General features: G+C 39.9%; 1 protein-coding gene across 1 annotated transcript in view; it reads left to right on the top strand.

Moving 5' to 3' along the window:
• Positions 1 to 21,435, top strand: part of LOC150082657 (lipase member I-like) — a 37,038-nt gene extending 15,603 nt beyond the window's left edge. The window contains exons 2-8 of the mRNA XM_090378730.1: positions 1,006 to 1,126; positions 2,559 to 2,740; positions 5,286 to 5,432; positions 5,667 to 5,787; positions 6,425 to 6,538; positions 10,326 to 10,526; positions 21,157 to 21,435. Coding sequence (XP_090234856.1) covers positions 1,024 to 1,126; positions 2,559 to 2,740; positions 5,286 to 5,432; positions 5,667 to 5,787; positions 6,425 to 6,538; positions 10,326 to 10,526; positions 21,157 to 21,416 — 1,128 coding nt within the window. The 5' untranslated portion in view covers positions 1,006 to 1,023 and the 3' untranslated portion in view covers positions 21,417 to 21,435. The remainder of the gene's footprint in view (positions 1 to 1,005; positions 1,127 to 2,558; positions 2,741 to 5,285; positions 5,433 to 5,666; positions 5,788 to 6,424; positions 6,539 to 10,325; positions 10,527 to 21,156) is intronic.
• Positions 21,436 to 23,275: the final 1,840 nt, after the last annotated feature.

The following is a 23,275-nucleotide window of genomic DNA, read 5'->3' as shown; positions in this document are numbered from 1 at the left end:
AATATTCACTTCCAGTTCCTTAAATGCTGATCTTCAGGCAAGATCATATATCTATATTAGGAATTAACCTGACCTCTAATCTCTCTCTCTCTCTATTAGCATATGCAGATTACAAATTCTTCCTCTGGATCTTAAAAACTGGGCTTTCTCTTTCGCTCTCGGCATTACTTTTCTTCCAAACAGCTGTTCACTCTGTACAAATCACAAATTCGCCCTACTATGGAATATTATTTCTACATCTTGGTTGGTGCCTCCAGTGCCCCTCCTCTCAGGCTTCTAGATTCCATTCAAAAGAGAGCAGTTAGGTTACTTAATGACTCATCTCTAACAAAGTCTCTCCACTCACTGTCTCATAGAAGTTTTTTTTCTGCTGCATGTTTTCAATTTATACTTCAAAAGAATAGTATCCGTGTAAGCATAATTCCTTCTATAAATCCTGCTCTCTCTCTTCAAAACCAGTCCGAATACGTGCGCAACCGTCAGCATCCTTTTACTGTCTAATTTTTCTTCTTCCTCATTTATTCCTTCAACCTCCTTCTTATGGAATAACCTCCCTTCATACGCATTTCCTGAAAATTACAATCTACAGAAATTCAGTCCAATGTCAACAAATATCTTCTTTCGACTTTCCAACCTTCAACCTATGCACCGTACTAACTCCTATAGGTTCTAATACCTTTCGTGCTTGGAGTTTTAATAAAAAAATGCACTATCTCGGTTTCACACTGCTCCATTTCAGCTCATCGGAGAACTTACCTATTCGTCTATACCTTTAATTTTTATAAGCATTAAGTGGTGCCAGAAAGTTCTATTTTGTTCCCTACTCAACCACAATATTACAATATTTGTAAAAGTAAAGTCTTACATGTCGCAGCCCTTAAAACTTCTAGCCCTTCAGCTTCAAGCTTTTTTTTTATTTGACGACTCAGAATAACCACTCTATTCTGTTTTTTTTTTTTTTTTTTTTGAGTTATGTACAGATATACCCTTTGTATTTTATTACAGTGACCTTTTTGAAGTAGGATGAAGTCTCTCTGCACTGTATACAGTTTCCTACTGTGTGTTTACCGAGTGGTCCAGTGTCAGAATCTGACTATATTTGATATCTTTTGTCCCTCAACTGCTGGTAAGCGTTCTTTTCACTTGTATTTTTCAAAACAAGAATGATTATTAAGAAAACAGTTTTATTTTGTAGTGGCATATTACACACACTCTATGACCAAAAGTATTTGGACCATGCTCCTCAAATATTGGGTACTCTACCCCATACGTATGAGTATCAGCTCTGGCATTCCAATGTTATTCTCGTCGATCTGCCTGTGATCAGTGTGCATAGTGAATTGTAACTTGATAGACTTTCAAAACGAGTTGGTTGTTCGATGTAACATCGGCAATCTTCCTTTTTACTGAGACAAACTGTGTCTTTTGGACCAACCAAAATCCACTGTCACTAACGTTACTCAAAGATGGAAGACAGTAGGCGATATTATACCGTAAAAAATCATGGGACGTGTTCAATGAGTCATAAATAGGGTAGTTGGGTAATTTGTGCTTCACGCATATCATCTGCGGATCACTTTACTGAGCAGCTCCAAGAGAGCATAGAAACATCCGTAGGGCACTGCCTGCAAATTCAGTATTTACAGTCCAAATGGAATTGGGAGTGGTGTCGTTCCAGATGTTTATGGATTCCGGATTAGTAGAAGGAGATGACAGCAAGTGCGAAAATTCGCCACAAATGTTTCGTTCCAAAGACACGTTTCGGTGTTGATACTGTTGAGAGAGTGTAATCAATATTCCAGACCATAAAATTTCGTTTGATGGGGCTCTTTCAGCTGATTCGAATTTGGTCCAGCGGCAGTAGAACCTCATGGTGTGAAATCCAAAATCCATGAAAACTTGTACGATGTATTAAATTATGGGATATCTATACTGTGAAAATAGTTTGAAAGGGGATTATCACTATCAGCAAAAAAAAACGCTCCATATAAATCATGGCACGACTTCATTGTGGTCAATGACTTCGAGGATTCTGTCCGGCCGAAGTAGAGTTCGACCTCAACCGCATTGTACATCAATAGGTCAAAAATGGCTGCTGATTAGGAAAACATTTCTCAAACCGGGTTGCCTGCTACATTTCAGGACGGACGGAGGCGAGTGTCGGCCAACTCTGACCAGCATTCACCTCTTTACTAGAAACTAAGGTTCATGTTGAAACGACAACATTGGACAGATAGGCCACTACGGTGTATTAATCCAACCTTATTATGAATTAAAAGCTCTTTACGAAAATACGTGTACCACCAAATCCTTTTGGTCATGTAGAGAATTTGAAAACTTGGCCATCAACACATTTGCAGGAACAGTAGAAAATATTAAATTAATTTCAGAAATCAAATGACCTGAAATGTAGCGCACTGCATATATTGTCGAATGTTTATAAAATTATTGAAATAAAAATCTGAAAGAGTTTAATAAAAAGTAAACTGCATTAAACGAGGGTTTTATTTTTCTTCGATGAATGGTTTCTATCACATCTCATTATCTTTTTCAATTAGCTCCTCCCGACCCTGCCAATACCACATTTTCTTGCTATACGAGGAGTAATAGAGATAATTCTTCCACCTACACACATGGAGATGAGCCATTTTCTTTAGCGCCATGCGAAGCATCGAGACCAACATTCATTATCATCCCTGGCTGGACAGATACAAATATAACGGCAACCCATTGGACATTTGTAAGTATTTCCAAGTGTTTATTTTTGTTTGCTTTCATTAAAGTTTATTTCTCTTGGATTTTATTATAAAATTCATAAGGAATTATCTCTTTAACACCTCAAGTGGCACAACTAAAGGAGACGCACCTAAATTAAGGAGAAAGAGAAAAGTAAACCGATTATACGAAACACCTTCTCTAGCCAAAAGTTTATTGACCGTTGAAATAAGTTACCACCTGATCTAGTAGAATTCGCGAGATTGAGTAAATTTCAAGAAGTGATGGGCAATAAAAACTCACCACATTTTCATACCTTGAAACCAGGTGACGTTCATTAAGGCACTCTAATACAAATCATGCAGTCTTCGCCATCATATAATGTAACACAATGCCAGGAGCCCACATAAGAAGTTGAACATAGTTGCCCAAATTCTATTTTCGAGAGAAGTCGAGGTTTTTTTTTTGTCAGAGATACCAAGCTTGAGAGTGTCCGAGCTTGAGAGTGAGAGTCTCTTCTTCCCCTGCAGTTATCCCTAGAAGTGAAGGCTGAACAATGGTTCTGCCTTCACTTCTAGGGATAACTGCAAGGGAAGAAGAGATGCTGCAGTCTTTAAGCAATCGTATTTCTTTCTCAAGTGCCAAACTTCCAGAAAATCTGTCTATCAGCCACTTTGCATTTAAAGATTTATCGATCACTTACACTTACAACAGTACCCGCATTGGTTTATATCCAGGTATAAATTCTACTACCAAATAATGCGATGCATCCAAATGTATTATAAACCAACGATTTTAGTCAACCCTCAGTGGATACTACTATCAGAACTCTTCTACACAGGACTGAATTTAAATTTGCGATTATCCAAATGAAGGTAATAAGTAATTTGACCCGTTGCTATCCTTTTCACCATGCATCATTGACAATCTTCTGAAAATATCATTAAACTAAGATCATGATCCTTTCGTTGTCCATACCCAACTATCATCCCAAAACCTCAGTGTCAACTCAACTGGTAAAACCACAGTTATAGACAGACCAAATTTTTCGGACATACCAAAATGCGTTGTTGCTTTCTTTGCTAATCAGTGACCTGTATTTATGCAATCTACTGTGGAACTGCATGATATCGCTATGAATCGTTGTCCAGACTCGATGACCTCGAATTCAGCGTCATGAAAAATGGTCATCGTTCCAGATACAGAGTATGTTGGTATCTATAGCTCACCATGAGTTTAACAAGCTACTGACTGTTTCTAGGAGCTGGGAACACTCACAGGCTGTATACGACTAAACTACTAGATACTAAGTTTGCTTCCCATTAGCAAAACTTAACTAATAGCTTCCGGGACCACCTTTTCCCCGTAATACAGCCGGTACACATATTGGCACGAACTCCACAAGGTGTTGCAGTATGTCCTGTTGTAGCGCTACCCATGCGTTACAAAATTTTGTACCCAGCAATGCCAGCACATTGCGAATAGCCATCGACTATCTTTTTCCAGGTCCCACACATGCTGAATTCGACTAAGAATTGCTGAATTGGAAGGCCATGGGAGGACACGGAGAGTTCATCATCATATTCTTGAAACCAGCAAGCAACTTGCTCGGCCGTGTGGCATGACGGGTTGTCTTGTTGACAGACGCGGGAGTTGTGTGGATATACTCTCATCATGAATGAGTGTACTTGGTCGGCGATGACAGAAAGGAACGCGTTGCCATTGAGCAGTAGGTTAACGGTGATCAGTGGACCAGAGTATTTCACGAAAACAGTCCCAAACCTATAGTACCACCGCCTTCAGCCCCTGCTGAGCACCAATGCAACACAGTGCAATGGCCTCATGTTGCTTTCTCCAAATGAGGATTTGCTGAACAGCATGAGAGAGTTGAAAACGGAATTCGTCAGCCCCGCAAACAGATTTCCGCGTGTTGGTGGTCCAATGTTGGTGCTGATGTACCTATTCGAGGCGCAGTTTCTTGTGTCTTGCACTGAGCCCGGATTCTGAGTCCATGTAGATATTTGGGAGGAGAACCTTCTCCTCCCAAATATCTACATGGACTATGCGCCGGTATAGATGTTATTGTTGATGGCAGCATTTATTTGGACTTCTATTCCTGGTGTCGTTGGTTTTTTTTTTTTTTTTTTTTGATAAGTTTTTGGGCTTAACAAAACACCGACACTAAACAACATTGGATCTACTGTGCGGATGACAGTACAGAGAAATCTGAGTGCATATTGTTATCTTCTAAACATATGCCTTCCATTATCCATCCGTAGCCACCGGATGTTCGCAGCTCATCTGCGAACAAATTCACTGAACAGGGAGGGTAGAGTGACTGCTTCCAAATTGAGCTTTAACTATCACCTAAAGCGTCTCGTGACTTTAGCGAATTGTCATTGACTTCGGTGGACATTCGAAGCATGTTCTAAAATAATTGTAAATATTAATCAGATCCATTTTTCTTAAATTATAAAGACGATTTTATTTTCTAATTTTTCAAAAATAAATATTTCTGAAAGATATAAAAATGTTGTATTTCAAGCACTGTTGTTCTTTTGTATTTACAGACGTATATAGATGGACTGTTGAATGAAGCAGACTGCAATGTGATTATCGTTGGTTACCCAGCAGTAGCAAATTTAGATTTTTATCCGAATGCTGTTCAAGGTGCCAAAGTCGTTGGTAAGGAAGTTGGTTCATTCCTTATCAAAGCGGTAAGTGGCATCCATTATAAGAATATTGGAATGAAATGAATGAAATGGATGAAATACCCACCTGATTCGAATTGTATTTCGTATTACAAATGGATATCCTTTCGTTTAATTTAGTTTTTATCTGAAGTAAATTAATCCGCTTAAAATTTTATACTTATGCATATACACATATCTAAAAACTGGATGAATATGTTGAGCCTTACAGTTCTTACATTTCTTCATTCTGAATTACAGAGCAATGGAGTACTTTCCCTCAACACCACCACCGTAATTGGACACAGTCTAGGTGCTCACATTGCAGGATTTGCTGCAAAACAATTGGATCCAGCTACTCAAAAACTATATCGCATTTCAGGTGATTATATGAGTTAAATTTTTATTATTGGAAATGCAAGCGTAAATTAGGAAGTTGAAGTTCTGGCATGAAAATACCAATCCACTCTGACAGTTTAAAGGTTTGTTCACTCGTCTAATGAAGGGAATAGGATTTTCTCCGTGTGTTATTCCTATTTTTTCACCCCTTACAACATGAAAATCACCAATAAATACCCACTTGTAATTTTTTCAATTCTCTGGAGATGGTACCGGTCGAAATTGGGCAGTTCTGGTCTTGGTTGAATTTAGATGTTATTTGCTGCACACTAGATGTCCTATTTTATTGTTGAGTCCTCTTTCAGTACGACAGCTTGGCTCTTGAAGTATTGATTTTATGCCACATTTACGCCTTTTGAGATGTAGAAGAACCTCTTGTTTTCCACTCAAAAATCTTTGAGATAGATGCTTTTGAGAAACCAAGCTTAATGTTTATTTTACTGTCCGTTGAAGGACAGTAATCTAAACTAATGTGCTAATCCCGACGGGCATATATCAATGAACTTAGTATGAATATTATGTATTTCAGTTATCACTAAAAAGAGCTTAATATTTTATACGATGTAGCTGCTAAACCTGATTCTAATTTTTGTAATTTACTTCTGCAATTTCATTTATAGGACTCGATCCTGCTGGAGTTTGTTTTAGTGGTAAACCTCCAAGTGAACGTTTGGACGTTTCAGATGCATGGTTTGTAGACATTACTCATACCAGTGGAACGTCTCTTGTGGAAGGTAAGTTATTATTAGTAATGGTATTAGTACAATAATAAGATGCAAGAAAGTACCATTAAAAATAAATAATACAATGTAAGAACGACCCATATAATTTGTCCATCCCCAGTTATTAATATTTGTCTAATTCTTTAATTCTTTTTAAATGCTGTGCTGTTCAGAAATCTCTGAACAGCACACATAAGGCATTTCGTACAGTACAATAATCCTACTGGTCTTTTTAATTCTCCACGACCTTGAGTATGGTATTGCCCAATTGGTATATTATGCTTAGGTTACTGCTGAAAATCTGAACAACATCTCTTAGTTGGTACTAAAGTTATAGTAGCATTGTACAGCTGGTAGCACCATTTGAAGTTGGTACCACGGAAGTGAAGTTAAAGACAGTTCAAAGGCATTGTAATGACCTTTACGAAAATAAAAATTCGCTTCCTTTATCCTTGACAGTTGTCATATCTCTAAATAAATCTCACATCAGGAGATTATAATCGCTGCCTGCTGGTGGTTTCTTTATGTGATAACTCTTTATGAATGAAGAGTCAATGCTTTCTCTTGTTGTTTCTGTAACGTGGTAATGGAGACAAAAGATATCCAAGGAATCCAGAAAGGTTCTGCTATGTGAGGATCAACTGGCATGAGATATTGTTAAAATTTTCTGTCTGCCAGAAAAGTTATTTCTAAATGATATTGGTGTTCACCTCATTCGAAACATTGCAAATAATGAAGTCTTTAATAACATGATTTTTGTAAAGATATCATAAGTACACCCACTGGCCAAAAAAAATAGAAAACCTTTTTTAACTGGAAGCAGCACAAGGCAAATGTAAGTTGTCACATAGTGACAATAAGTTCCTTGGTATGAGATAAACATTTTTCGCCTTTCTAGTGCTTTTTGTTCAACACGGTCAGAGAGAAGACAGGTGATCTTCGATTTCCAGGAGGGAGTTATTGTTGGAGCACCTTTAGCAGGTGTCACAATTGAGAAAACGAAGGAAAAGGAACTCACTGTTATGTTGGAAAGGGTAGTTGGGCTTCGCAATTCTCTGTCAACCAGAATATAGCAAATGACAAATATTCTGATGGAAGATTGATCAAAGTGGACGTAGACTCTTTCTCAGACTCCTATTGCATTCCATGCCACGTCATTTACTGGCTGTAATCTGAACAAAAGGGGGTGGGGGTTTATAGATATTGAATAAAGGCTTCTAATTTTTTGGCCAGTTAGTTCAGGTTATATTTTTCCCTAATTTTATGCCATGCGAATTTCATAAAATAAAACTGTGTGCTTCGTAGATAGATTTTACATCAACAGAATTAACGGTTAATTGAAGGTGCTGTAGAAAAACAGGTGATTATAAAAATAAAAAGTACTAATTTAAACTACAGAAAAAAGCATTTTATTTTTAGAAATTATAGATTGCAGTATGTTAGATGGGATTCTGATTATTTTTTCTTGAATTCCGAGTTTTATGTCAGCAGTAGTGAGCGGACAATCAGTTATGACCTCGCTTTTCAAATTGCTTCGCAAAAGAGTTAAAAAAGACATGCGTTATATAACCAATCTTTCTAGCCAAGGAATTTTGTGACAATTTTGAGAAAGAAAATGTTGAGGGATTGACATTTCAGTAATTCTATGAATTCTGTGGAAGAATTCGGCCCATGGCAAAGCAAAACCAAAAATGCAAACTTTCAACATTCCACCCTGTAAATGTTTAATTAAATAATAGTGTATTTCTTAAGGATACGGCTCGATATTTTTTATATCAATTTCAACGGGAATTATAGATCGGGGGTTGGAAGTGGAATCTGGACTTCCTACAGGAAATGGCAGGCTGGACCAGTGAGACTTTTTTCCCAAGGCCGGTGCTGGCTCTCAACGCCCTTGATTAAGGGTTAGTAAGCAGTAATATACTTGGTTAGAATGACCAGCAGTTTTTAGGGCTGTTTTCATTTCCACCACTATGAAAATTTTTGTGGAGCTGTAGATAATAGTTGGATTACACGTAAATTGGATTTATTCTATTTTAGTTGTCTTGTTTTCTTGAAAAACAAAGGTTGTTCGGGTAGGTGGGAATTCACTGACTATGTAAATTGCTCTCGTATATGATAACTATACTGAGAAGACAGTTGGAATGAAGACCACATGTAAAGAAAATACAGGTAATAAACAAAAAATGGAAACACCGAGATTTTGTGGAAAGCGTTAGTTTTATGCCAAACAGCGGTGTTTACTTGCTCAACGGGAATTGAGCAAGTAAAGAACGCAATAAACATGCAAATGACATCCCAGCATCCTGGTCGAGCATTAGTGCGATGGGCAAAGCGAAACCGAGGAGCAACAGCTGATCAGTTGTGAACTGACTTCAACGCAAGATGCGAGTGCCCAGTTTCGTCAAAAACTATGACAAAACTTACATAGATTGGATATCACGGTCCAGTTGCACTTCACAAGTCACTCGTCACACCCGACAACGCATATGACCGTGTCCAGTGGTGCAAACAGCACAAGCTGTGGACTCTTGAGCAGCGGAGGAATGTGATATGCTCCGACGAATCCTCCTGCACTTTGGTAAGAGTTCTGTAATGGTGTGGCTTGCTTCTTCGTAGCATGATTTAGATGTTCTCGTTCCGTCAGAAGGTAAGGTTGATGCCAATCGCTATTTAACAGTCCTGAGTGTTCAATTTCATCCAATGGTCAAACATTTCTTTAATGAAGAGAGAGCTATCTTTCAGGATGACAATGCTCTAATGCACAGAGCACAGGTGATCACGCAGTGATCTGAAGAGAATGAAAATGAACCTTTTCACATACTATGGCCGTCGAAGTCACTAGATCTAAAGGCTGTAGACAATCTATGAGAACTTTTGGAACGACGTCTGACGCAGTGGTTTCCAGCTCCATCCAACAAGCAGAAATTAGTCACGTCTCTTGTGGACGAATAGTGTCGTCCAGTAATATGTCTAACATTCATATCCGGACATCCCTCCATTGATAGCTGGTTACATCCTATCCGAACACCATGTTTCAGACATAACTATAAGCTCGTTTAACACAACTATAAGTGGTCAAAGTCACATCTGGTTCTTCAAAACCTTTGTTTCATTTATTTTCATAATCTGTGGTCTCTATATGTTACCGGGAATTGTCACACGCCGAACTGTCACGCATTCACCAAATACTTTTGCTGAAACAGTCCTACAGTGAACTGTCATTCACCGTATTTTACGATGAATTCTCTTTCACCCAATTAACGTGATCTCGTTTGGGGACCAGCGGTCCAACAACATTAACTGATTTTGTGGAGTAAGAATTCTCATCATCGTGCTCAAACCACACGTCAGGATCGGCTTAAAAAAGCCGGGTAATTTCTTCAGTTAGAAACGTTCCAATCATCTGAAAAGCGGGCGGATTAGTCATGTTTGTCTCATTTTCATCGAAATAAGACCGATATTGAGCAGTGGGAGCCAATATTTTAACTTTGGTAATATGGAAAGATTTTTAGGAGTACAAGTGGTAGTTTTCTTCCGCCTATACTGAAAAATGTATTCCCTAAGTCATAAACTGATTGATAATAAATTTTCTGTTGTGGTCTCCATACTACACGATATGCTTCATTGAAGAATGCACTACTTACCAGTCCACTGCTCCATCGTTACTAAACGCGATGACGCCGACACAGGTAGCAGGGTTGTGCGAAAAACCACTTTTAAAAATCACCTGTTTCTCTGTCGCACCCACACCAAAATGGATAAAACATCTCTAACCTTTTTTCTTTCTTCTTCATAGACGTTTTGGAAAAGATTTGCGCTTCACTTCCTCTCCTTGTTATTTGCCCTCTCCTCACTGATCTTACAAAAGAAATTTTTAGAACCTTCGTTAATCAACTTGGCCTTTTATATTATATTTTTGGAGAAGGAATTGCTGATCCAATCGGATACCTCGATTTTTATCCAAATGGTGGCGACAATCAACCTGGATGTGCTTCAGGTACGTATCAGAAATATACTTTTTTTACTTTAAAGAATATATATGGATAATTCGTTTAATGGTTTTAAAAAATAATAAGTCGTTTAAATACAGCGATGTGTAAGGTTGCTGTGAAATACCTCCGTAAAAAGATTTAAGAAATCACTACGGATCATTACCCATCCTTAGTGCTTACCGGATTTTGCTCCTACTCCCATTTGTCTTTATGGTGCTGAAATCCCTACCATACTTCTTGGGCCACTGAACATCCAGATCTGGCCTTGTTCCAGAAAGACTCGCAGTGACCACACCTAGCTATTTTTATGTGCCATTGCCATTCATTGCCTGCCCATTGGCGTAAAATCCCAATGGGATTTTACGCCAATGGGCAGGCAATCTTGCTGAAAACTTGCTGAACCTGTGGAGAATGTCACTTCTCACATGTGCATATGTGTATATGTAAAGGGTGGCTCCTAGAACGTCAGTCAAACTCCTGCTCGTATTTCTGTGAAGCACAATATCACTACAAATGGGCCAGACATGTGAATGACGTAGGTTTGTGTGTTTTCTGTTGTTCTGTTCTGGCCTCTTGGCTACCCATAAGCATCAATCACATGGAGAGATGATTCTGGTACTCGTCCACACCACTGGAAGGTGGGCCAGTTCTAAGTGAACTTTGAAATTTGTAATATTCAGTAATTTTTTTCTTCTCTTCTTAACTACTATTCAAATAGGCTTGAAATTATTTAAATTTGAATTTTTCACTGTCTATTGTTAAGATACTTTCTACATAAAACTGTATAACCATTCTCATAATTCTAAATTACTCAGTCGGACTTCTGATTAACGAAGTCCTTTTATAGCGAATCATTTTGAATTCCCCTTGGAAGTAACGTTTAAGATACTTTTCGTTGAGCAAAGAAAATTTTCATACAGTGAACGGAGAGAATTAACTCGGTGCGCACTGTTCGCATTTCTGGTCTTTAGGCAATTAGTGCTACTGCGCGAATTAAGACAGCTAAAGGGATTACCATTCTACAGTTTAGTGGTACCTGTTGAAACCTATCCGACCACCTGTCCCACATACGGAGAAATCGCGCTGGTCAACAGTGAGCAGATCAAGGCGTATTCCCAATCGTCCGCCTTCTACTGGGGTGGTGTGTGAGCAGATCAAGGCGTATTCCCAATGGGCTCTGGTCCACCTTCTACTGCGGTGGTGTCCAAACTTTTCCAGCACAGGATATATTCAAAAAAATTCAAAGTTAGATTTCTTTATGCTAATTTAGTTGACTTTCTGGGAGGGCCGTAGGTTGGACACCGCTGTGAATCAACTGTAAGTACCCAGTTCGAGAATTAGGACAGAGCGATTTTCTTTTATCCCGACAAATAATCATCTGTTCTTTCGCGTATATGCGTTATCGACATTTTTCCGTAAATTTTCCATATCTCTGTTTACACGATCACAGTACCTGAATATCCGAATGACACTAATATTTTGGACAGTTTCAAAAAAAAAAAGAAAAGAAGAAAAAATTCACATTTAGGAACTAATGACAACATCGATGACGAGAGAAGGAAAACGAGGACAACGAAGGTTTAATCCTTCTGAACAAGAATCGTTGCCATTTGGCGAAAATGAAATTAGAAAATTGTCCATTAGGTTACAGTTAAAGGAAAGAGATACAATTCGTGAATTTCGGGAATACATATGCTACACCCCACACCTGGAGAACCTTAGAACAAAAATTAGAAAAATATCAGCACTTATAGTCAGAATAACCCGCAGAGACTGGGACCTAAAAAGCGGGTTCTCACCCGCTTATATAAGTCAGTCTTCATCCCAGTCGTGACATATGCTGCGGGGGTGTGGCACACCAAGGCAAATATGGCAGTGAACAAAAGAAAGCTTGAATCCATTCAACGCTCCATATTACTTACAACTACCAGAGCTTGCTGCACTGTCAGCACCCACGCGCTCCAAGTCCTGACTTGGGCCGAACAGATGGAATTTAACTATCAAAGGAATCATTACCAAAAGGTTCCTCCCGGATATCATCAGGGTGTATCCACTTCCCTCAGCATGGCTATCTCCCGGACTATACACCACATTTTTACTGACTGGGCACGGCTCCTTTAGAAGAAAGCTACACGAATTTGGTCTCACAGACACCCCATTCTGTGCATGTGGACAAGAAGAATGGGAGCACCTCCTTCACGAGTGCGACCGCTTCGAGGATCTGCGTGCACAACTATACACGACTATCCATTCACCACTCAAGAATGAAGAGTACGTCATTTTATAGGAGCAGGACGACTACAGGGCCTTCACCTACTTTGCCCAGCTGCTGTTTACAAGACTAAGAACCCATTTACCTCCCTAAAGAAAATGACACAACATAATAGGGGTAGGGCCTTTCTTTTGGACCCAAATGCTGGACATGACACTATCAAGCTAACATTTTGCGACGTATAGAAAGCCATTTGGTGCTCTCTACTCCACACTAGCGAGGTATCTTTTAACATATTCCCCCGGCGTGGGGAGAGGAACTTGTTCGCCGTTCCCCTGCCTCTCCTATTTTCCTTCTGGTGGGACACGGGTATGCACCAAAGCTAGAAGGGACAATGTACTCTATCGTCCCCTTACTTCCTTTTCCTCCCCCTCAGAATTCAGTCTCCCTATCCTTCTTTCACTTCACACCGCGTCTGCCCCACACGTTCAAATTTAATTAACACCAAAATTCTTGCCCGACCTATTAGGCCTCAAATCTTGATATTTCCAGGGCATAACCCCATCTAAAGAAATTTCTAAAGTTATCGGCAGAATAGACCGCGTTCATCTTTTACTTCTTAGGTCCTAGCCACTGAAATCTCAGGAAAGTAGGTGGAAGGACCTGCCAGAGTAGATTTGTCCTAATGGTACACCCGGTCGGCCTCCCCGTGGCTGGTTATGATAACGTCGGGTCCCACCAGGGGACCGGCGGCTAACAGACCGGATGAACAATGGGCACAACACACTACATATCACATGATCCATACATTTTTAAAATCTCTGGCCTTGACAGGGTACATAGAACATACGGAGATGGGAGACATCCCAGGAGCCGTTAGACCCTCAACGTACCTATGCCTATACCTATAGAGTGTCTTGTAATCAGTCTAAAGTGAGTAGATTTCTTTCCAAACTCGAAAATACTGGTTCTGCTGATAGAAAAAAAGGAACCGGATGCAAACGAGTCTCTACGTCAAACCAGGACCGCGTTTTGAAACGCTTATGCCTTAAAAACCGTAAAGCTTCATCGTCTGAGCTGAAAAGAGAATGGGAAGAACATACAGGGATGGTAGCAAGTGCAGTAACAGTCAGAAGACGCCTCTTCAAAAATGGACTTGTAGCCTAAGAAGAAGAAGCCCGCTCACACAAAAAATGAAAAAGGCCCGATTAATTTGGTGTAAGGAGCATGTCAAATGGAGCCCCGAGCAGTGGAAGTCAGTTATTTTCTCTGGTGAAAAGAAATTCAACCTGCATGGCTCTGATGGTAGATGTGGTGAAGAATACCATCCAGACTGTATGGCGTCTACAGTGAAATTCCCTACCAGCCAAATGATATGGGGGTGCATTTCGTATCACGCGCAGTTTTTAAAAGGTTCCGTAATTGCCAATGGATACCTGGCTATATTGGAAGGCAAATTGGTGCCAACCATTAGAGACCATTTCAACCTGCCAATTAACTGCATCTTCCAGGACTACTCTGCTCCCTGTTATCGGGCGAAACGTGTAAGTAGGCACTTCTATAGTTACTTTAGCTTCATTTCTGCATTAGAGGTTCAACAGTAGTGTGTTTACATTTGTTATAGGTGAAAAAATGGTTGGAAGAACGGTCCATTACAACTTTTACCTGGCCAGGAAACAGCCAGGACCTGAATCCTATAGAGAACTGTTGGCATCGTGTGGGATCTGCAATTACCAGAAAGAAACCAAAGACCCTTCGTAGTGGAACTTCAGGAAGCCATAGTTCGTGTTTGGAACCACGAACCATCAGTTGATTATCTTTTTTCAGAAATTGATCTGGTCAATGCCTCGACGGTGTGCTGCTGTCATCAGAGGCGGTTCAACTAAATATTATTGTGCACCTGGTGAACTTTTCATTTTGTTTTCCATTTAAAATGATAAATTTAAGAAAATTGGGGGATTCTGATAACATTTCAGCCATAATTGTCTTGTTTACCAAAACTGTTATATAAAAGTTGCAAATGCTCATTATGGAATATTTTGAGAGCACCTGTCAAATATTACTTAGCTTTGCCTTAACTATTAATAAATATCTTTTGTTTCTATTTTTGATGCTAGTCATTAACGTAACATACCACCGCGAAAAAGGTTTAGAAATGTGAAATTCCTAGGTGATGCACTTTCTTTGAACACTCGTGTATATAGCTAAAACATATTCATAAGTCGAGTTTTCCAGATGAGCAACCAGGTCTACCAAAGCATCCTCGCTGAGTCCCAGGACCTGCCAGGACAAAAACCATATTGTTATGGAGATATTAAATCCTGCAATTGTAATAGGTTGTGTAGACGGATAGCTATAAGACCCTCCAATAATTTTCCTAGGCTTGCCAAGAGCTCTATTTGTTTCTAAGGCTTCGGATGAAATGATGGTTTTCCAGGCTTTTTTTGAGTTTGACCAGTGCTGTTTTCCAATCCTCTAGAAAAGTATCCTTCCGAAGTCATTCGTTAAACAAAAACAGAAGTATTTCAGGTCTAAGTTTCAGGAGTCTTAATATAGATGCATTTTCAACAAGGTCCATGCCTGCACATTTGGCAAAGTTTTTTTTTGGGCAGCTGTGTTCAATTCAAGCAGATTAAACGGTTCACCCTGGATGTCAATACTGTAACTGGCGTTAGCAAGACCATTCAGGGACTCGTCTTGCTAACGCCAGTTACAGTATTCACCCTGGATGTCAATACTGTAACTGGCGTTAGCAAGACGAGTCCCTGAATGGTCTAGAGAATCGGAGGCCACGTCATCCACTGGAACCAGACTGTCTAGTAAAGCGTTAACGCTATCTGCCCAATTTAATGTTTCAGTCGAGTCTGCGAAAACAGATCCATATATATTTTTGTAATAAAATATTTTCCACGTGAAAAGCTTATATAGCAATCCCCAAGGATCAGCATTCCCAGAACATTGCACAAAAGCCATTCAGGCTTCCAGTTTCCGAGTTGCAATAGATTTAAGTATATTTTTTTTTTTTTTTTTTTGCATACTGTTCGTAGAATGCTCTTAAATCATCCTGACGCCAATTTCGATGTCTCTGACTAAAACGGCGTGCACTGTGAACTTGCTTTCTTAATCGGGATAGCTCCTTGGCCCACCACGGGCAAGTCCTAGAGGTTATCCTCTTTTATCTTGAAGATTGATAAGAAGCTTTAATTATCGAATTTTGAATTCTATCAACAAGTTCCGGAATTGAAAGGATGTCAATGATTTAGGCTATGTATCCGAGAAGTCCCGAAGAATAGAAGAATCGAAGACAGGCCAGCATGTTTTTCAAAGAGAATCTTACTAGTTCCAGCTGCAGAGGCAAGGGGTCAGAAAGTAACGTAGGTTTAGATGAAATTATGAAAAGGATCACACGATGATCACTTGGACACCAGTCAGGCTTGACGCTCCAGTCAGAAACGGTCAGATAAAAATGTGAACTCGCGAGAGTTAAGTCAATATTTGAATCACCAGTGAAACTTTAGTAAATAGTGAAATTTTGCGGCCTATTTAAAATAGGGAGATTATAGCAAATTATGAACTCCTCAAATAGAGGTGGGCACGAGAATCATTATAGGAACTAAACCAGAATTGTGATTTGGCATTCATGTTAGATGAGATTAAAATATTTCAGGAAGATCTGAGAAGCTTAAAAGCATTCTCCAGGTAAACTAAATATTGATCAAAATCAGCTGACGGTGGACAGTATAAAGATATAAGGTAGAATTTCATGTTAAAATGCAAGACCATAACACAGGTAGAAAATTGGGTACCCAGGGTATTAATGACTGTAATGTCTAGATTCTCATTAAAACCAACCACACAAGATTTAGGATCCGTGTCCACTGGTTGGATAACCGTAGTCCTCAAGGAAAACCCCAAAAGTTTAGAAGACTGCCCCTCCTTCATGTATACACGCACAAAAAGGCTGTTGAATCCACCGAATGAGTCTCTATCTGTAACTCATCAGCAACTGCCCGGAAACGAAAATCATTAATTTGCATGATCGTCAAATGCACTGGAGCCTGCAGAACTGGATGATTACCTGAGTTGGCGTCTGGCAAAATTGAATCAGAATTATTTATAATTTATTTATTTATAATGTTCAGTATTTATACGGCTATTAGTTGTGTTACTCATAGGCAGTCCTTAGGCGTGCCGCTTCTAGCGTTTTTAAAAATTCAGGACATGAACCATCTCTGACAGAATGTTGGTAGTTACGCTTTCTTCTTTTACAACTGACACATCATACTTCTTCTTCTCTGTGCGGACACTCTGCCAAAACATGCCCACTGCGGGCACAATGGCCACAAGATGGGCACAAAGTCGTGCAGTATGACCATATCTCAAACACTGGTAGCACTTTGTAACAATAGTAAAAGGACGAAATTTGTGCGAGGACCGCTATAAAAAAAATCAATCTTGAGACTTAATATTCTTGAATAGTCTGAGTGAGAAACTGATGACCCAGTGCACACACGATTCAAATTTAGCCTTAGTTGTGAACCTAAATCCTCTCTCTTGTTTCGCTTCCTCAATTGAAAACTTGAAATCTACAAAATTCTTTAGAAATAGATTTTCAACTTTCTCATCCCTTCACAATTCGCTGGGGAAGTGATAAACCAGAATGATCGGATTACCTTTACGGGGAATTCTCAGAGAGAGTCACGCTGATACAACAGACGTTGTTGCAGTAAAGCTGTCCAAGTCATCTTTGGATGCAGTTTCCACAATAACGCGTTTATTCAGAATAGTAAGTAACGATTTAATTTTAACACTTTTCTGATCACTCTTAAGTGTCTTTGTGACAAGATTTCTAACCTCAGCACTAGTATTACAGTCACTAGAATCTAGTGGTCTTAGAATAAGTACATTGTCGGATTTAACCTTAGGAGTAACACTTGCTTGTTGATTCTTTAATGAACCACTTGCCTGCATACCTTTTGATGAACCACTTGCGTGCATACTTTTAGATGAGCCACTGGCAACTTCCGCAAAAGTTCTGACAGGAGATTCCACAGGTACTTGAACAAATCCTGCTCACGATCTCCGTGAGACAAAGTCTCGGAAGGAAAGTAATACTTAGTTCGAGACAATTCAAAAGGTGACAAGTTAACATTAGAAGAAATGCTGACTATTTTCTCTAGAAGACTAGCCCGTTTTAATATCTCCTCATTGACCACTTTTAGTTTTTCATTTTCTATTAATATTGAGGAACACCAGTCTCGAAGTCAAGCCTCTGCGATTGAAGCCACCGAATGTGTCTTTGTCAAATTCTGTGAAACCCTTTGCACCCGAGAAGCATCCTGAGAACAGGGATCTTCCAATCTCTGAGGACTGACGTGTTGAGTTATCAAATCAGGATCGGGCTTAGAAGAAAGAAGAGGAGGAAAATCCTCTGCCTGCTGCTTACTTGCCATTCTAATCCCAATTTAATTTTGTGTTCTTTGATGAGGAAATATCCAACAAAATGTGACATCAGACAAACGACTATAAATAACAATATTTCTGTTCTCTTTAAAGAAATTGTTCTTGGCTAACTTTCTCACTGTTATTAACTCCAAGACGAAAGTAGGTCGCCGCCCCAAGCGTTCATTCCTCAAGGTAAAAGTTCAGAGTGGCGAACAAAAGCAGACTGAGAGCAGCACGGCGAAAACACACTGGTCAGCAACGGTAGGGAAGCAGAAATTAAGATCAAAAATTACTTATTTTAGGAGCAGCATACAGTATGAAGAAGTAGTCAGGCATCAAGAACAACGATCCAGCGTCAGACAAAGCATAACTATTTAACATTAAATTTATAAAAATCACTAAATGTAGTAGGTAAACAGGAGCGCCAAAAGAACGCGACTTCACACACCAGGCCACCTAGCGGATCCTCATCATCCTGAATCACATTCCGCGCGAGTAGAACAAGAATATAATCATTGTCATAACGACACCGCGGTGATTGGGATTCGAATTCCGCCAATAATGAGGAACTTTTTATGAGTTTTTTCACCACGTGGCTAAGTTAGTCGGTCTCAGGCGGCCACAGCAAAGTTTACCTCCAGGAAACTCTAGTTTCTCCTACAAAAAACGGAAAAATCGACTATATAACACACGCAGTTTATGGGCATGTTACGCATGAATAGACAAGTCCATTCTTGCATGGCCCTAATATGACAATTTTGTAACTCAGATCTTAGTCTTCAGTAGGAGTGGGTAACATTTTTGACCATGGCGAAAAAACCAAGGTGGAATCCTTTAGCTGGACTTGTACTTAGTTCTAAAGTGGAAGACCTTGAAGTCCCTACGAGTATGGGAAAGATATGTCCCACCCTGGGCTTCTGTCAGAGAGAGAGATTTACAAGGTCCATACCCTTGGGAATGGCTTCTGGGCAATCTTTCTCCTTATCGCACCTCTGTTTCTATCCTTCCACTTCTCCGCTCCCCTTTCGCCTTATCGCTCATCCTTTTGCCTGCATGGGTGGGACGATGAGGGGCTCCTTCAAACTCCAACACATCTTCGCCGACTCTCCACATTCACTTCCTCTAATCACTTTTAATTAAATTGATGTCCCTTGTGCACACGAGCAGGAGTGAGGAATGCCTTCATCTACATCCTTCTCCTTTCTTTCTGTTTCCTCTCCATTCTATAAATCTCCTCTGCAGAGTTATCATACAAAGGATAAACGGGTTTCTCGCCTGTGATGCATCGATAAAATCATGACGATCCGGTAGACTGTCCTCTAAAATGTTCAGTGACCCACTGATTGCACTCACCAGTGTATCCCATTTAAATCTATTTATTTTAAATGTTATACAAATTAATGCCACTGAAAGTTACAACAAAAATGATCAACCAGTTTAAAGGAAAATGAGTTTTCCAAGAGAAATATCGCTTTTCTTGAAGTAAACTTCATCACTTCAAGAAACGTTTTGGCGTTGCACTGAATGAAGACAGTCATCTACCATCTAGAATTGTTTGTAACACACTGGATGGGCCGCTCCTCTGCCAGTTGTGGACTTTCGCATCTACCTACCTTATTACGTTGGTGGCCACTGATTTCCAAGGCCGCATGATTTCCAAGATCATAACACTGTCTTTGACTGCCATCGTGGGTAACCCAGTTGATAGGAACGCCGTCCTTTGCACACCGGGTGCAAAAGGCCTGAGTTCGGAAGGAACTTTTATGGGCCTTTTTTACAACGTAGCTGAGTTAGTCGGTCTCAAGTGACAGTTGCATGGTTTTTTCTCCCCGAAACTCAGATTTTTCATCCAGAAAAGAGAAAATCGACCTCGCACACCCAGTTTATAGCGAATACACACGGAGCAATATGGCCTTAGTCACTGATGCCATATTATAAAATTTTCATTAGAGCCACTCCATCAAATTTCTGTTCCGTATAATCGTATTTTCAGCGTCTGTCGTGGTCTCGATAGAGAGAGAGAAGAGCTGTTTATGAACAAGAATGGTATGCAGTATCATCCACTTTGATGAATCCCCTAATCATGATAAAGAATGCTAATTGTTAAAGTAGCCATTCAGGTGTGGTCATTATTTATGGTACTTTGAAGGCAAATTAACTAGAAATCATTCTAAGATTAGTCCTTCTGCTCTTTCTATGATACCTCTCAAACTCAATTTACAGCAGGACAAAGCCGTAAGGCTCTCACGTCCGTATAGTGCCACCCCCATGCGGACATATTTCTCTGTGTTTTGCCACCGAATTATAACTTATGAATGCAATTGGGATATGATTGGACATTGCTCCAGCTGTACTTGGTGGTCCCCTCCGCCATTGTCAAATTCAATACGCATGGCTTAGTGATCACCAAGATGACGTTGGCCACCTTTTTAAATTGCAACCCTTCGTTTAATCGCTGGCATCGGTGTTCCTGAAAGTAGTAGTACGGTTTAGAAGCCTCAGTGATTAAGGCCATATTGCTTCGTGTATACCGTCTGTAAATTGGGTGTATTCTCTGGTCGATTTTCTGTTTTATGGACGAAAAATCCAATTTCCTGGAGAGAAAAAATCATGCCACTCTCGACTGAGACCAACTAACTTTGCCACGTTGTAAAAAAAGGCCCATAAATATTCCCCACGTCATCACGGGACTCTGACTCAGGTCTTTTCCACCGGTGTCGGGTTGATGGCAATTCTACCAACTGTGCTACCACGAGGGCTGCAGAAGGACAGTCAGCGAACCACTCCACCAACCGCAGGCGCCTTATTAAAATATGTTCCGTTATATTGTATGTCACCGGATACCAAAGTTGGTTCAAAACATCGAAAACCTTTTAGTCCACTCCACGTGCATATGCTTGGAGTAGCGGTGAGGTGTAATCTTTATTAAAAAGATATTTCCCTTTTATTATTTTATTAAATGTGCAATTCTCTTTCAGGGCTAGATGGATACAGTTGCAACCATCATCGTGCTGTAGGATTTTACGGTGAGTCGATAACGAACAAAAATTGCAATTTCACTGCCGTGAAATGTGATACTTATGCAAATTATGAGGGTGAAATTTGTACATGCACCAACAGTAAAGTTGCAGTAATGGGTCTTCACTCTGTGGACTTCAAAGGTCTCTTTTCTCCAGGCATCAATAAACTGTATCTGAAGACGAACAGCGCACCTCTCTACTGTATACCATCCTGTTGATGTTTCAGATCTAGTTCAGTTGTTTTATAATGCACTCAAGTTCTTAGATACTATTTTCTTGTATTCACTGATGATTGCATAGATATATATTCACTTTTATGTATTGCTAGTTTTCTTGAATTAAACAATAAAAAAAAGCTTCTTCTGTATTTTCTTTATTAGCAATTCAAATGTACAGGATTGATAATGGGATGTCAAGTGGATAAAACTTTTGTGCGTACTTCTACCCAGCAATTAAACATTCTTCAGTGAGAGATTAGCAACTTTGTGTCATGTATTTAAAGGTGACAATAACACCACATGCATGGAACTACGAATACTGCGTGCTGCGTTTATTTTCTGAACATTTCTGTGTGCTCTGTATTGTGGTAAATTAAACGGAAGTGACCTCCCTACATGGCAACTCTCCATATCACAAAAACAAGGAACATCGTCGGAAGATCGCAGTGTTCATCACAGAACCTGGAACGGAACCAGCTGAAATTGGATCTGAATCACATGGACCAATCTGTGGCTATTAATCTACTTGTACAATGCGCTACGTGAGCAAAAGCACATCTGCACTTAAATCTTTATCTATAATTTCATCCTTTAATTAATACTTTGCCGTGCCCCCCATTTTCCAATATATGATCCGTATCTTCAATGTGTCCACATACACACCTACACACCTCGGATCATTTTCGATTCCCAGCTCCACCAACCTTTTCCTCATTCCTTGCCCAGTTACTATCATTGTAGCCATCAGACTCAAGCCCGGCCATCTATCCATTTCTCTTACTACCTTCACTCCAGGCACGAAGACTGGCAATAAAGCCACTGGATGGTTCGAGCCTGGATCCATTACTACCTCATCTCGATTTTACAACAACATCTTTATATGGGCCTCCCTCCATCTTTTTGGAAATGTCTTTTCTTTTAAACATTGATTAAATAATACCAGAAGTTCATTCCCCCATTTCTCTCCAAACTTCTGAATCACCTCAGGTAATAAACATTCATTTCCAGCAGTCTTCTTTAGTTTCACCTTCTCTAAAGTTTTCGCAATTCTTCCAGCTCAAACTCTCTTTCCTCTTCCTGTTCTCCTTCATAACCAATATTCAAAATCCTAATTCTTATTTGTTCCCTATTCTCAATACTTGGGCGGTCCCTGGGAAACAACGAGCAGAGAAAACACCTCACAGATGATTCCCAATCAATAGTATACTGATCTCCTACTTGCATAGTATGGAATACTTGTTCCGCCTTCGGCTTTTCAAACAATATCTTGTATGGCAACCATCATACATCCTTGTTCATTGCCTCCTTAACATATTTCTTCGATGTTTCTCTTTTTCCATATTGTTCACTGTTGTGCAAAATTTAAGGAGCAGTCAGGTTTTCACCCGCAGCTTCCCATAGGAGTGGCTTGAATATAGGAAAGCATGCCAAAGGAACCTCGTGAGATACAGAAATGATGACGGAAAAAACACCTACACAGCAACGGAAACGAAACGGTACAGAGATGGCAAACAAAGCACTGGCTGCCATGATACAGATGCATCACTGCCAAAGATTGAATAAAGGGAAGAGGTGGTCCTCCTACTGATGACCACCTATAATGGCCACCCCTAATGTTGCCCCCTAATATAGCCACCCCTAATGTTGATGCAGGCTTTTCACTGCTTGTCCAAACTTAGAACAATGTTGTTGATAAGTTCTTGCAGTAACATCGTCCATTCCTCTGTCAGCGCCATCTTCAGCTTGTGAACATTTTCTGATGGGTGTGGACGTGCTGCTAGGCATCTCCCCGGAGCGTCCCATATGTGTTCGATGGGATTTAGATCTGTGGAACGGGCAGGCCAATTTGTACGAACAAT

Source organism: Mastigoproctus giganteus, chromosome 7 (assembly GCF_048544385.1).
Source record: "Mastigoproctus giganteus isolate SK-2022 chromosome 7, ASM4854438v1, whole genome shotgun sequence".
In the NCBI taxonomy this organism is placed as follows: domain Eukaryota; kingdom Metazoa; phylum Arthropoda; class Arachnida; order Uropygi; family Thelyphonidae; genus Mastigoproctus; species Mastigoproctus giganteus.
Note: the sequence above shows the minus strand (reverse complement) of the source record. Positions and strands in the feature narration are given on the sequence as shown.